This window comes from Pempheris klunzingeri, chromosome 15 (genome assembly GCF_042242105.1).
Source record: "Pempheris klunzingeri isolate RE-2024b chromosome 15, fPemKlu1.hap1, whole genome shotgun sequence".
NCBI lineage: Eukaryota > Metazoa > Chordata > Actinopteri > Acropomatiformes > Pempheridae > Pempheris > Pempheris klunzingeri.
The window spans coordinates 21,503,025-21,519,223 of NC_092026.1; the positions used below are offsets into that span (position 1 = coordinate 21,503,025).

Consider the following 16,199-nt stretch of genomic DNA (forward strand, 5'->3'; position numbering starts at 1 on the left):
TTTGAAAAGGCTGAACGTTTTATAAGAATAGCGGCGTTCAAGCGAAATAGCATTGCTCAATAGTAATTTTGGTTTCTTCTTATATATTTTTTATAATGGCTTTTTAATAGTGCCTATTTCCTTAAAAGGTAAATGGATGCATAGCATTTATTTACTACAGCATCACTATGATACAACATAGGAATTCAACAATAATTTGTGTTACTAAAAATGGAAAAGGAAAAGCTGCTGTATACCTTTAAAGTTGATGCGAGCTTGTGTCTGTCTGAAAAGGTGCCAATAAAATGGCATTCACAGAGCTTGGTCAAAAAGAAATGGAGCTGAAATCTCTTTGATATCAGGCCTTGTCAGACGCATTTCACTTTGAGTCCTTTGATAATGTCAAATCAAAGCAAGGTCCTGACTTATGAGAGGCATCTTCTGGGGAATACCAGCAGAATACATTGTGGGTTACTTTCTTAAACCAGAGAGTCAGACTGTAGCTGCGTGAGAAGGACACACACCTGGAGCTAGCTGCAGGCCTGCTAGACTTTCCTCATCTGTCACCCTGTTTAAGACAGGGCGAGATGAATAATAATAATCTTTCTTACTTTAAAATAAGATTCGCAATTCTACATGATGCTGAGAAATCTATAATGATGCTTTGCTGTATATTAAAATCAGGAAATGCAGTACCAGTGACATGTTGTGTACATTAACTGTACTCATTACTTTGCTGTTAACGCTGTCTAGACTGAGACACGATTGCTGCAGCATACGAGTATAACAGCCTGGAGTGGGTATTTTATAAGTGAAGCACATTTGCCTCAACATTAATATGAGTGAACCTGACAAAGCGGTAGTGCAAACCATGCCATTTGCTCTGAATGCCTTTACTTGTACCATGAAAATTTAAAAAGATAAACAACTGAAACATGTTGCTCTAAAAGTGATTAAGTGTGTGGTAAACCTACCGTATTTAAGGACATTGTTTTCCTTCACTCCACCAGCACCTCTAAGTGCCATACAGCTCTGCACAGGACACAACGCTGCACTGCACTACACATACTTGAACAAACAGGGCCCTGTTATGATTCTGACTTTAGGACTTTCCTGCTTTGATTGAAACGTCTTTGTGCCGCTACGGGAATATCTATTTCATATTTCATTCGCCTCAGTCACCTGATGGCACGGCTTTGAATAGAGCAACCTATACAGCGACCCTGATTGCATCGCTTTTACTATTCAATCTGCTCTCCTCGTATGAGAAACAGCCCTGTCAATGATTGCTAACCTAGTCAAAATATCAAGCATGAGCAAACGGTGACAAGAGGGAGAATAAACAGAGGAGAATCAATCTGTGGGAAAGGCTGGAGGATTATTTCCACCTTAAGATGGTTAAGATCAATGTGTACATACATTGTGAGAGTGTGTGTGTGTGTGTGTGTCTGTGTGGAGACAGTTTCTATTATTCAGGGCTCAATGCAGCTCCTGGACAAGGCTGGTAGAGGCTGTGCGGAGCCTTGTGTCAACATTTACTTGGTGTTGAATCGTGATGTTTTCGAGGTGTCTTTCAGAAATTGTATTTCTAGAGGTCACACGTGTGTCGAAGGAAAGAAGATGATAGCAGTTTGCACCTGATTCTCTCCAAGTAAAACCATGAAACACACTAGGGTGGTACTTCATGAAGGAGACTAAAGAATTGAATTTATTGTGAAAACCCTGGCTTGATTGAACCTGACTCAGGTTTAAGCTCCTCAAGAACTATACAGTAACTTAAGAGGTAAGCTGGTGTGATAACTGATTAACCCCATCCTGCATGAATTCAGGGCAGTTTTCTCCCTTTATAATCTTGTCAAGTTGGGTTCAAGTCCAGTAAATTTTTTAATTTTTAAAGTTTTTCATCTTTATCTGGAGTCATAAAGATTAGCTAATATATCCGAGATGGAATGTGAAAATAAAACTTACAAAGGAACTTCCCAAAGTCATTTATTTTTACGATTTATCTTGTGATAATATTGGTGCCATTTTAGTCTAGTAGGAAGATGTAACACTAATCTGATTAAGTCCAGGTTTATCAGGAAGAATATGTTTCCATGGTAACTTTGTTTAATCATATTTCAACCAGTTTTGTGGAGCACATTTTCCTAAAAATAGCCTGATTTACCGGAATATGCCTGCTTTAACTGGTAATCTCACCAGTTTTCTCATATTTCTTTATGAAATATTCTGTGGACTGTCAACAAACTAGGAGATGCCTTTTCCCAGGCCCTAGCTCCGGAAAACAAAATGATAACACATGATAAAAAAATCAATCTGAACATTTCTCTGGCGGAGCTATACCCTACTGCCCATCACGGTTGTGGAAAAAAGGAGAGAAGGAAACTCAAAGAAATGCACACAATCCACAGAGAGGAAGAGGAGGAAAACAGCTTAATATGGAAGTAAGTCAGTTTACTTCTCTAAAGTGTGATCAATATCTCTCCACATTTTGCTAACCCTGGTGTTTGCGCACCTCATACTGAGTGATGATCCCGTAGGTCTGTGCTGGTTCTCTCCACTTCAGGATGATCTTCTCCTCGTAGGCACTGCCCTGAATGGACTCTAGAGGAACAGCCCCCGGCACTGTGGTGGAAGGGAGGTAATTTTCAAGGTAGAAATAAGTTTCCAAAAAGTGCACATGGTAGGATTTCCATGCATACATATTTACTGATATTTTTTTCCATTCTATGTGTGTGTTTATTGAGAAAAGTTATATGAAAACAGTGCCTACTTGGCAGCTTTAGTCTTTTCTATGTTGACTTACCCAGCCCAGCAGCTCATGCTATTGTGCATAAAAGAGCTTTTCAAGGACTTACAGTCACAACACAAATGGCCATGAGCCAAAGTCAAACACATCTTAATAGGAATATGTGAGATTATTTGAAGTCATTGTCACTCAAAACATACACCCTGATACCTGTTTTACAGCAAAACTGAATGTTGCAAACAAAGATGAACTAGTAACCCAATGGGAATAGAGGGAATCTTAATCTTTCCACAATGTTTACTTGTACTGAGATACTGCCAAAGAGATCTGGTCCTTTAACCCCTCATGTGAATTGCTTTCATTCTGTAAGTGAAACAGAATGATGCGGAGATGCCTTTTTTTTCCTCCAAGATGTATCTTCAAGAATGCAGCTACAGCTACACCCTGTCTGTGCATTTTTTCCCATGGGACCCTAAACACACAGATCCACTGACACACAGCAGTCAGATAGTGAGAAACAGTTGCCACTTTCAAGTTTCCAACCACAGATATCTGAGCCAGACATGACAAGACTCTCTTTTCGTCAGCTGAGCTTGTTTGTTATCTGGCGGCCGGGGGTTCCTTGAGACTTCTATAGAGTTCATTTCCTGTGTCTGCTGAGGCAACACAGAAGATCTTTCATCTTTGAAGGAGGTGAAACAACTATAAGACACTGAGGCCTGTCGTCTGACTCCTGTGCTCTCCTGAACAATTTTTGGAGATTCCCAAACATGTCTTTAGTGTAAGCTGTTTATGATCAGGTGAGAATTATCCACCCATCCTAACGATCAAATCGTCACAAAATTAATAATTTAAGAGTTTTGCTGCAGATGGAGAGCAGACATGTTTATTTCTCCTCTAGCAACTGTACATTATTACAGATCACAGATCATTAACTAATATTTCTATAAGATTAATGTCACCCTATTGACAGTTTTTTCAATAGGGTGACACACAGGTTACACTTTATGTTAACACCCCTTTATTTAGGATTTATAAGCAGAAAAAGCACACAATAATGGAGATATAAGCAGATTTAAGCTTTTTTGTATTCATGAAAATATTTGTTTACTCTTTACGAGCTTTTCTAGAATTTTAAATATTTGCTCTCCATACTCCAAAAAAATATATAATCTAAGATCAGTTTAACAAAATCTTATGTCATGCTTCCCAGGCCTGTACAGGAAGTCCCTTGCATCACACTTACCATCCTCATCAGTCTGAACCTCCAGCTCAGTGCTCTCTTTGACCCCCTCTAGATTTCGTAGCACCAGCTTGACACTGAGGTTGGTGAAGGGCGTCAAGTTGTGGATGGTGTGCTGAGGATCGCGGCTCTGGGTGTCATAGCACACCTCCTCCCGGGTCTCCTCTTTGCCGGCCACCCTGGAGCGGTACTGCACGGTCAGGTTGTAGCTGTGGCAGCGGGTCACGTTGTATCCTAAGGGCTCCCAACGCACTGTCACCTGTTTGGATTGGATGTCCACCACCTCTAGCCTTTGTGGGCCGTGCATGGGCTCTGGACAGAGGGAGAAAGGAGTGTGAGCATACATCAAAATAAGCAATTGGGCCGCATGAAATGACAGGTACTGCAGGATAGTTTCAATAAAATTAAAGAAATTGCTGAGGCCTATGCCAGGGCACAGAGAAGGCGTCGTTCCTTTGGGACAAAGAAAATCTACAACCAGATTTTTCATAACACTTGAGACCCCGTCAATACTTTTTTCAGATTGAAATGCTATTTCCTCTGTTTGGACTTAACATTTCCAAAAAATATTTTAAAATTTCAAAGCCACAGCCTGATACTGAGCATTGCCACATCCTATCACCGTTGCTAACTTGGTCTCACAGCAACTGCACACACCAAGACACCACAGGTCTGTTGGTAGAAACCCTCAGCAGGAGGTGTATCATCCCTTCAGAGCGTGCCTTCCTCTGCTCCTTCTACCATGTCCTCTGCTTTTTCCTCTCTCTTTTCCATCTCGCCCAGTGGCGGTCAGCTATTAGCACCACACTGATACAGAGTCAGCCAGCCTGTCAATCTAGACAGGACACAACCCCCACCGCCATCCTATCACCTCTAATCACATACACTCTGTCTCCTTGCCTTTTCTCTTCTACTTTCTCCATTTTCTCTCCTCTCTCTCCCTCCTTCCTTCTATCTCCTCTCCCTTAGTTTCTTTTCTCTCCATTCCCCTTCTCTATTTCCTCTCTCTGTCCATCTATTTTTCTGTGGCTCCCCCCATTTCTGTATCCCATCCTCGCTCTCTTTCTCCTCATCTCCTCTCTCTGCTTTACCCGTCTATTTTCTCGTCTTGCTCTCTCTCTCTCTCTCTCCTTCTCCTACCTACGGGAGGAAAGCAGCCCAAGCACAAGGTAATGGGATCAATTTCCATTCCAGGTTAAATTCGCAGTCCATTTCTCTGGAACTTAACACTTTACCACCTATTAGGAAGAGCCAGGGCTCAATTTCCCCGTTCCCCAGGAGACACAGTCCAGCAATTCAGAGGCAGCCACGGCAGCCATGTTTAACATTCTGGAGGTGCATGGGGGGAGACTGGACTGGAGCTCCAGCGTGCTGTTCATTTCTGCAGGCCGTACAAAGGACATGGCAAACAAGCAACAATCTGTGGACAGTACTGTTGGGTACCTTTGAATACGACATCCATTTACATTTATGACATAGCACACAAATGATTATTTAGCTAGTTATTTTTGCTCCTAGCCCCGCAGATACCGACGTAATAAGGTAGGTGTCTACTTGTAGGTAGGTAATGTCTTACTGGTTTTATTTATTGAAAATATTTTTGAACATTTACAAGAATAATTAACAAAGAAATAAAATATTGTTAAGCAATACAGAACAGACACAGGACAGAAATGTTTTAAAGGAAATCAGGTCACATTATGACAGACGTATGTACAAGTGAGAGAGGATAATGCAAAAAGAAAAACAGTGAAGGTGCCTGCTTGTTGAATGAAAGATGGAACACTTTCAGATTTCACAAAGGAGAAACAACGCCTGTGATCTCCCCTGCACTTTCACAGAGCAGATGAAATAGCATTAGAAGGGCCCGGAGGAGGCACAGGAAGAGTTGTTGAAGACAGATGGGGAAAGGGATATTAATGTGTAGCATACAGCACATGAGGCACACACAAAGGGCTTGAAATGAGGAATGTATGCCTGAAAAATGGAAAAAAAAACATCTTTCTAAAAGGAAGAAAAATAGCAATTATCTTCTCTTTTAGGACTATTTGTCTCTAGCTATGCAGAGTGCAACAAAACACTAAAATCCTTGACAGTACATATATGTGTATCAGCTTTAATAAAAACATATTTATATACACACACACACACACATCTTTGTTAATCTTTAGCAGAGAGAGGTAAGACATCTGCCTTAAAAGGTATTAGCTGGGGAGTCAAATATTCAGTATAAGAGCTAACAGACAATAACAAAGCCAACTCCCCTTCACTATCAAACTACAGTATAGGCATACAGCTAATAATTCACCAGGTGGTCTGCTATGTCAAACAAATGTTTCGAAAAAAGATGGAGTCTGACAAATAAGTGGTAAGAATTGGGGAAACAGGCCTCTTCAAATAGGTTGCAGCGTTGGGAAAGCCATCCAGAAAATAGAAGTTTAAACCCTTTTATTTGCGGAACTATCTGCTGGCCTCACTCTGTAGGCAATGGTTACACTAAAAGCACAGAGAATTGCAGGGTGGCCAGGCACAGAAATCAAATTAAACCAGATGCTCTCAAAGTGACAAATGCACCAAAGTGTGAATCTCAAGCAGATGTGCACAAGCGGCTGGGAGGAAGTCTCATTTCTGGAGCATTCAAGGAGAATGTCACACTTCCATCTTTGTGGAACATCATAGATAATGTCCATTGGACCCTAATTCTGGCCAGTGGAGAGATGCCAACAAGAATGCAATATAATTGTGGAGAGAAATTGCCCTTGCCAAATAAAGAATAAGAAAAATGAAATGAGAGGAATTAGATATTTATTCATATAAACTTCTAAGTTCTGCTTTTTGGCTTGTGGTAACAACATTAGGCAGATATTTTTGGTAGTATGCCAACAGCGATAGAGAAGATACATAAAGAAACATTGGCCATTTAGCAAACAGCTCTTATGACTATTCTATAACCTCTCCCTGGAGTTTTGTTGAGAAAAGGCTAATTGTTTGTTGCCCCATTGGCTCCCTGTAGTGCAAACGCCAGCTGTCTGAGGGAGGCAGTAAAATGTGACGATCTGTGGCGGCCGCCCAATCACAACTTGTACCCCATGACTCAGAATGACATCATGTGTTTTCATGAACAACAAGGTGCCTCATCCATTTCAGAGCCTGGTCATGGTTGACTTTGAAGAAAGAGGAGGGAGAAAAAAGAAAACACCGTCTTCCCTCCTCCTCCACTTAATCTGAAATGAACGGGTCGCAATGAACGGCTGATATCCTTTATAAATCCTTCCGTGCATTGATGGAGGCTATGCAGCCATTTTCAAATAGGCCCATAGGCCCATGAATGACAGCTGATGAGATGAGCCTATTACCCCAGTCTACTGTGACTGCTAGTTTAGTTTTATTGACTGAGCAGTAAGAGGCTCAGTATCAAAAGCACAAACACAAATCACAACAAGGAGTAACGGGGCTATCTCCTGAAATCCATACCATTTTTATTTTTTACAATTCTCACAAGCTATCACACACACTGAGGGCGACATTGGGGTGAAAGTACTGAAAATATGACTCTAATATCTCTCCAGTATGGCAGATATTTCTAGTGGAATAGAGTTATAATAATGGCTATGAAAGCATCCCTTGGAGCAGGAAATTGCTGAGGTCTATCTTATGCCAGGGCACACAGAATGAGCTCCAGCGAGAGCCAGATTGGTATTCCAAGCAGTGGACATATCACTTGCCCCACACTCGCCGATGTAATTGAATAATTTGAATTTGACATTTACACAAAACTATTAGTGATTTTTTTGTCATTACAGTGTGACATTTAAATAATGTTTTTAGAAATTATCAGCACATTATTGCCTCTTGTTAATTTGAATGGGCCCTGCGTACACACTACTGCAGCTGAAGTGATAACATGATTTCCCAAAACATGAACAAAAACAACAAACAACTGCGTGTTGCAGCCGTCTGTCCTAGAGGGGGCTTCAAACAGTGCACTTAGCCCCTGGGTAGAACGAGACATTAGTCCTGGATGAAAGGAAACAAATTGGGCATGTCCGGAGCACAGCCACTTTGCTGTGAGACAACTGTGTGGTGTGTGTGTGTGGGTTTGTGTGTGTATGAGGGGAATATTGTGTTTTTTCCAGGCGTGTTTACGGTCTTGCACGAGTAAAGGAGTGCCCGTACGTGTGTACAGCAGCACAGATCTGGTTCCTCAGCATCTTACTGGCAATACATACAGAAGAACGATTCACTTATCAGATCTTCCTCAGGCTTTGCAGAGTATGAGTCTTTCAGAAAGCCAGGATCTTTATCAGATCCACATCGATTAAGAGCAGAAAAGCCTGGTGCTGGCACAGACTTCCATCTCCCTGCTCAGCAAACAGAACCAAGAGGGGGAAGAAAAGACTACTTCCCCAATGATTAGAAACCACAGTCAAGTCAATGTGGTCCCGTGAGCCTGGTTGCTATCTCATCGGGATGAAACGATTCAGGAGGAGGAGGAGGGAGCCTTGTTGTTTGGAGATGAAAAAAAGAAATGCCTCGACTTTCACAGGATGGCATGTCAGATTCCTTGCTCGAGAATGTCAGCCAGGCCTTGTCACACACAGGCACCTTCGTTGTAGACAGTACCAAAACAAAATGACAACAGCGAAGATTAAATCCTGGTCGGAGGGCTGTTTTCATGTAAAGTGTTCCATTCTAGGCAGTGAGGCCTGGTATTGCCGTCACTTATCTCTCCATTGCTGTGTGTTATTCACTCTATTCTGTTTGAGCTGGGCGGGCGGGGTGACGAGCACATTTGTTTGCCTCTTTCTATTACATCTCAGTGATAGCACTGAGGCCATTGAGGTAATGACATGGGTTTTACACTTAGGAAATCATTTTCATATCCCGCAGAAGCGAGTCATAATGATAGCTTTTGATAACCGACAATCAAAGCTCCATCACCCTCCTAGAGTGCTCCTCTATGCAATCCTCTGGAGGAAGACAAAAGAGAGGAGAGAGGGGGTTAAGAGGGAGAGATGGTGGGAGTCAATGTGTGGGATTGGAAAAAGAAGGCTAAGACGGGGGGGGGGGTTAGAAGTGCCAAGGTTTTTGTTGCCATCAAAAGCAACAAGTCAAACCAGGCCTTGGGGTTGACGCGTGTACACACGTTATAATTGATAGCACTTTAAAAGGCACTGCACATGGACCTCTTGTGTTCTAACATCGCCCTCTACACCCATTACAAAGTCAGAGACAAATGCCCACATGCTCAGGACACACACACACACACACACAGACACTTTGCCCCTACACCTTGGAGGCGTGGATAATCACAAGGATTTATTGAATGGTGGTGGTCGCTCCTCACTCTATCAAGTCCTTCTTTATAGGCCTCATGATAAATGAGTCTGCCATGATGGGTGAGGATGAGAGGCGGAGGGGCCTACAACATGCTGGATCGAATTGAAACCACAGAATGAGCCTCAGCGCTGGGTCGGACTGCCACCTTGTCTGATGAACCCCCCGAAGCTGTAGGGGTGGAGATGAATGGGTGAATGCCTTCCTTCTCACAGCACAGAATAGAAAGGGAGAGCGAAAGTGTGAGAGGGAAAGTAAGATATACCCTACCAGCACAGGAGGATGATGCATGACGAGACTCAAGACTTGTCATGTCATACCACTTCAGTGCTAGCCTTTGTTGGTGTACGCCGTACTAGAAAATTCAACAACCACAACTGTGTCAAAGTAAAAACTGAGAAATTATTGTGATATATTTGTCACTTATTGTGTGCAATTTTATGACATAGAATTATAGTCCTCAAGATTTAAGGGGTTGAGTCATGCTCAAATTTAAGTAGTTTGAGCGACCAGTCTGACAATGTTAGAAATCAAAAGCATTTACATTTGTCCTGAGCAGCCAAAAGAATCAAGAATGAAAAAAGAGAGAGAAGTTCAAACCCTGGTGCTTTGTTACCTTTACACATCTAGCCAATGGTGTGAAGTGGGTGTCAACTTCAGATCACTGATTTCGTAAAGTTACTGAATTGGTCGGACACAGACCCCCAATCGACCTTGGAAAGGGGGTCTCCAAACCTATTCGACCATCCAACAAGCACTTGAAGAAGTGTACTGGCAGCTTAATGCTTCAAACCCATAGGTCATTTTTGCTTCACTACCTTTCATATTGCCTGGGTTTTTACTGCTTAAAATTAACCTTGTGGCAAATCCAGAAAGTCATGTTGCATTAGCTACAGCCAGCTCTTATTTGCACTTTAGCAATGGATGTATGGACGATTTGATGACTGCGAGACGAGACCTAACGGTACCTTCATTGGGTGATCTCTAGAAAGGCTAATGCATGTTTATTCTCAACAGTGTGGAAATGTTGTTTTTTTTTCTGGACACAGTAGGTTTTGCAGATTCTAGTATTACACTGTATTATTTCCTGACACTAAGAAGAGGGGTGCAAATTTGTATGCAGAATGCACTAATCTAGTGCTAGGGGCTTTTAAAAGACAAAAAGCAGTAGCTACTAATCACACCATGAATGCATCCACAAGCATGCCCGATAATCCATATATACTGTTTATTTGCATGGAATCAGTAATTTCATGAATTAATAATGGTTACTTACTCCCATCATGTTTCGCAACATACTGGACAGTGCAGCAGTTTAAAGCCCACTAAAGCTGAATGGGTTCTCCTGTTTATTCATCAGGGTGGTAGCATTTAGTGGGGTGGAGACAAAGTAACTGTAGTGCGGAGTACAATAGTGAAGCACTTGGGCTGATAATGCTTTCATAAGACTTTTTCTAGAAGAAAATGACCTCATATTGCTTTTCCTTTCCTTTTTAAATTCCAAGCACCTGCAGTTGCAAGTCATAAAAAGTTGCACTTCTCGATTGCAGTATCTAAAAATGTGATTTTGTTTTAACTGAAAAAATGAAAATGGAAGAAATAATTCAAAAAACTAACGAGGTATAAAATGTTATTAGTTAGTCTTTTCTATCACTGACCATTAAGAGGGATGAAAAGAACAAACCTAGCAAGTGTGCCAAAAGGTGAAGGAAAGCACGAGTTCACCAACCGGATGAAAACAAATGGACAGCCAGTTGATGGGAACAGGCATGGCCAGTGGAGTTGGAACAGGTTAAATCAATCTTTCATTTTGTTTCCACCAATATGCTGTGCAGTGATTGGGGTCAGAGTGACAGGTAGAGCGACCCCCTCCTCCAACACTTACACATGCTTGCACATCCATCTCTACCATCAGAACATTCTCTGTGCTTTGCGTTCATTTTTCTAGGGAAAATGCCTGTGGTTAGGGCTCACAAATGGGAAGAACGCAAGCCCTCATTTACCGATGGGGACGCAATCTCTACAGGAGCAGTGGGAGGTTACCAAGGTGATTCTTCAACTTCAACACTCCCCAGATGGCCCATGTGGCATTGTCATTTGTCGCCCAAAACCTGCATGTGTCGCACTCAACTCAGGGTGTTACCCAGAGTGTAAATCAAAGTGAAGCGCTTGACTTTGTGAAATGGTTGCTGCGTTTTCTGAGCCACCTACTTAGGAGATATATGAGATCTAACATGTAGCTATCTAGGTGGGGGAACACAGGATATAAATCGCAGCCTCCCTGACATTCCTGTCCTTTAGTTGAGGGGGAGACACACAAATGTTCATGAGTTAGAGTTATACAACCAGACTGAATGAGTGCTTCCTGGACGCCTAGCGAGGGGAATGGGGCATCTATAATTCAGCAAAACGATGGAGAAAATCTGTGACAAAAATTACAGCAGATAGACCATGAATAATTAAACACGAAGAATAGAAACATTTAAAGACCTTGAGAGGCATTTCAGTTCAAATTTAAAAACAGTAGAAAAAAGGCTCTTGCCAAGCCCGACTAAACTATAGCTATTTATCATTCTCTTGAGGCTTAGGAGTTGAGGTGACAAACAACTTCGATGATAATTGTTTGTGAGGAGCTGAAGAGGCAGCTCTAGATTAAGAAGGGACTATGTTTATGTGGATGTCACCAGAGTATCATTTGTGCACATCTGTTGTAAGTCTCAATTCCCTCGTGTTTGGGGAATAGATAGATGGAGTGATGGAGATGAGGGAAATAATAACAGTGAATGAAGCTATAGATGCAGAGTCTCCCTAACTCTCTGCCTCTCTCCTTTCCAACAGCAGTTGTTTGAAGATGTGTCCTTGAAAGAAACACAATTTGCCTTTTGCGGAGCCAATATCATAGAATACAATTCACCATTCTACCTCCAACTGCCTGTGATAAAAAGACTTTTATTGTGGTCTGCCTATAACCTTCCTGCACACCAAAAACTCAATCTACCTTGTTTTCTCTGACTGACAAAAGAACACAAATTCAATGGCCCTCAAACCGAGGCTTTTCATTCGCTTTGCCACAGACAATATATAAACCCTATAGGTCACATGACTGCCAGCCATTGTGGGTGACAAACCAGACCAATGTTATCTGAAACGGTGGGTTGAAGTGGCTTTCTATTCATGCCTTAAGGTAACAATAGCATTAATTAGACACAGCAAACCTAGCAAACAACTTCCTCTCTTTCCACAGAGACAGATCAGCTCAATCTCAGCTGCAGAAAAAAAAGCAACCATCATGAAGAGTTAGACTGTGCTGAGGCAATCTGCCCTGGAAGGAACTGTAAAGGGGGAAAAAAGCAGTTATAGCTGGCAGATCATCATTCTGTCTTCATCGATAAAATGTCATGGTTTTGTAGACAAGAATAGGCAAGGTAAAATAAACTAACTCAGTTATGTGCGACTGTAAGTAATGTAACAGGTTAACAAAGATACAGTACAGCTTGGAAACTACGTATATTTTCTAATGTAATGCTGTCAGCCTTTATCTCTGTCCTTGGACCTTGCAGCATTCTTCCTTCTCTGCTTCTTTTATTCTTTAACTATGCAGTTTCAATATATCTTTACACAAGGATATAACCAATCAGTTCCTATACCAGAGTCAGCCAGTGCTTGCACCAAAACTGGACACAAATACTTTAAGATGAATAGGAATATTCACAGAGTCATTACTTGTGGCACCGAGCCATGACTGTCCTTACAGGAAGTCAGAATATTAAATGTCTAAGATTATCTTTGAAAGTGAATGGGTTCTTGACAAAGAAAAGAATACATTGGAAAATGCCTTTTGTACTGTACATTGCACTTTTCAAAGCCTTTTTTAACAGCAGGAAAGACAATTGTGTGCATGTGTGTATGTTTTACAGTGTTGCACAAGTAAAGGAGTGCCCATACATGTGTACAGCAGCACAGATCTGGTTCCTCAGCATCTTACTGGCAATACATACAGAAGAACGATTCACTTATCAGATCTTCCTCAGGCTTTGCAGCCCATGTGTCTTTCAGAGAGCCAGGGTCTTTATCAGACCCACATCGCTTAAGAGTAGGAAAGCATAGTGCTAGTAGTAGTAAATAGTAAATCTGTTTTACCATTATTCATTACTTAGTAAGGTTTAAAACATGAACATGGATGAAGAAAAGATTGATCTCTCCGTAAATGGCACAGACAAATCCATAACAGGGTCACTTTCTTGTTCGTGTGTCATTCACAAACTTCAAGGTCTGGCAGATAGAAGTTTCCATGTATAATACAGATCTGCAAAGGAGCACTTTTATGACTGAGTTCATGCATATTGTTTTTATTTAGAACAGCGTCCTCACGGTACACTGCACCAAGACTGTATTGCTCACTCCTTATGCAGTTCAGCCATGTGCATTTTGCTATATGCAACAATGTACAGCTAACCCTCTCTATCCTTTGTCTACTGTTAACCTTTAGCAAGAGGGAATCTGTCAATGTTCTACATTTTCTGTTCATTTTATTGATTTAAAAAGTATTGCAATGCACATAAAAAAATAGCTTTATTACTAGTAATTTCAAGTCTACAGTCCAGAATTTCTTATGAAGCATCTAATTTTTATTAATTTCATGGAAATTTGTTGTTGGTTGGAAAAATGCTTTTTCTCAGCAATAATCCCTGATATGGGACATCATATTACCAAGGAAGGATAGCTATATTTTAACTGGAAATGCAAGCGTTGTTGAAGCAAGTCTTGTGTCTGTCTTGTACAACTGAAGCTTTAAGTAAATATATGGAATTTATTTTGAGTTTCGGCAGGCAAGAAGCATTCAATTTTCTTTTTCTCTTTGGGGCCTACTGTCTTCACTGAATTAGAAGTTTCATATTGCATTTAATATCATGACCCAGTTTCATTGAGCATGGCTACTGTATTGTTTTGTGCATGTAGGTTCCAGTGTTTACATTCAGATGTCACAGACTGGCCAACTCTGGTATTGCACATGTATCAAATGACTCTTCTGTATGCATGGACACACAGTGTCATGCATAAACTACACTTAGTGTGTATTTTAAGATTTGATATCAATGGGGAAAAAATGAACAGGATTTTCTGAAAACATGTAAAGGTTTGCAGGAATGTTTACAAAAGGAAGCGGCACACTGGAATATCAGCTTAACATTCACTGCAGCAACACTCACACTTGTTTTGAAGAACTATAATGTCACTGCACAAATGTCATTAAGACAAATTATTGCACTCGGCACATAAAGTGATTCTACCACCACTACCAATTTCATGGCACAATTCTTACTGGAGAATTGAAAACAGAGCTGGTCTGGCATAAATGAACCAGGAAGCTAAATGTAAATAAGTAACCTTGGTGTGGGTAAAGCTAATTGCGCAGCTCCTCCCTGCTCTCCACTGTTATAAACGAGTATTTAAGCGAGGGCTGATCTCTGATTGCTGCTGATTCCCCTGTATTTAATAGCACTCACTACAACAGAATGGCAAAGTAAAAACAAACAGATGAGACTACTCCCACGTGGTACCAGAGCGCAGATGGAGACAACTTATAGATGGAGATGTGGATTTGGCAGAGGCCGGAGTCTGAGCAGGTGTTTGGACCCAGCATGGACATCATGTACTGCCATTTTTAAAGCCCCGAGAGCCAGCGGGACAGCAATGGCCATAGGGTGAAGATGAGGCCCACAGGGCTGACCGTTTTTCTGGAAACTAGTATGAAATTATCTCTGCTGCATCAGGAAAAGTGCTGCGTGGAAAACATGCATCCCTTTCTCTGGCTCAATCAACTTCAAGTGGTTTTACAATAATTAACTAAACTGATTGATTCGGACATTGTTAACTGTCATCAGCAGCTGTAGGCTGAGTAAACACATTTTTTTACACTGTTTTGTTGGAGTGATGAAATGTTCAAAATGCTCGCTCATAAGGTGGAGCGAAAACAAGCTTCAAAATATGTGACTGTCTTAACCCAAAGCAGATCACACTGTGAAGATTGAAAAGCTCTAGCAAATACTTTTCCACACAGATCTAAAGTGCAGCTCAGTCTGCAGAGGAGTAGTTGTTTAAGACTTGCTTATCTGCCTTCCTAGTGTGGGCTGGAAATGGTTTCTCTGTGTGAGATGGTCTCTCAATAGTGTTGCTGAAATGCAGGGCCCCTTGCTGTGATCCTAGGGCACCACCTGATGATACAGTGTCTTCCTTCAAGTGGCACTTACCAAGCATGGTGAACTCTGAAGTGGTAAACAACTTCACACAGATATAAATTTCATATGGATGGAGAGTGCAGTTGCCAAATGTTTCTCTTTTACCTTAAAAATGTTTGGCAACTAATTTTGGCCAGAGGGAAAAGAGGAAAATAAATATTAACAAGTTGTGAAATTCGCCATTGACGGTCCAAAGACATGGGGATATGCGAAAGCAAAATGTTGTTTGAATCATTCTGAAAAACCCACAAATAACCCCCTAGAGCAATCACACAGCCTTGGATAAGACATTCTTTTGATGTTCACTAGGAAAGTAATGGAAGTGCTTCGTGGTAAAGAAAACCTTTCAAGGCTACCCCTTTCTACCCCCTGCTTCTGAATTGAATTGGTGGCGTCCTTGCATTATACATTCCCCATTTTACAGGAGATTGAATTAAAACATCCTTTGTCATCAGAAGCATTGCTCAGTTTGCGAAGTGACCAAGGCATGGCTATGAATAATTATGTGAGAGACAGTGCTCTAAAGTGGCCACAGATTTTCATTAGTGCCTCCAGACAGCAGTGCAGCAGAAGGGGGAGCGAGGCTCTGGGCCTGTCTGTATCAACAGTGATGTATCACACGGTCCTGTGAGTCTTAACCGTTCAATTAGGA

At 41.4% G+C, this 16,199-nt stretch overlaps 1 protein-coding gene across 1 annotated transcript in view; it reads right to left on the reverse strand.

Annotated features, from left to right (window-relative positions):
- LOC139214775 (receptor-type tyrosine-protein phosphatase mu-like) overlaps window positions 1–16,199 on the reverse strand; it is a 143,774-nt gene that overhangs the window by 65,601 nt on the left and 61,974 nt on the right. Inside the window, exons 8-9 of the mRNA XM_070845697.1 lie at window positions 3,975–4,283; window positions 2,495–2,604 (exon numbers count right to left, since the gene is read on the reverse strand). Of these exons, the coding sequence (XP_070701798.1) occupies window positions 2,495–2,604; window positions 3,975–4,283 (419 nt within the window). The remainder of the gene's footprint in view (window positions 1–2,494; window positions 2,605–3,974; window positions 4,284–16,199) is intronic.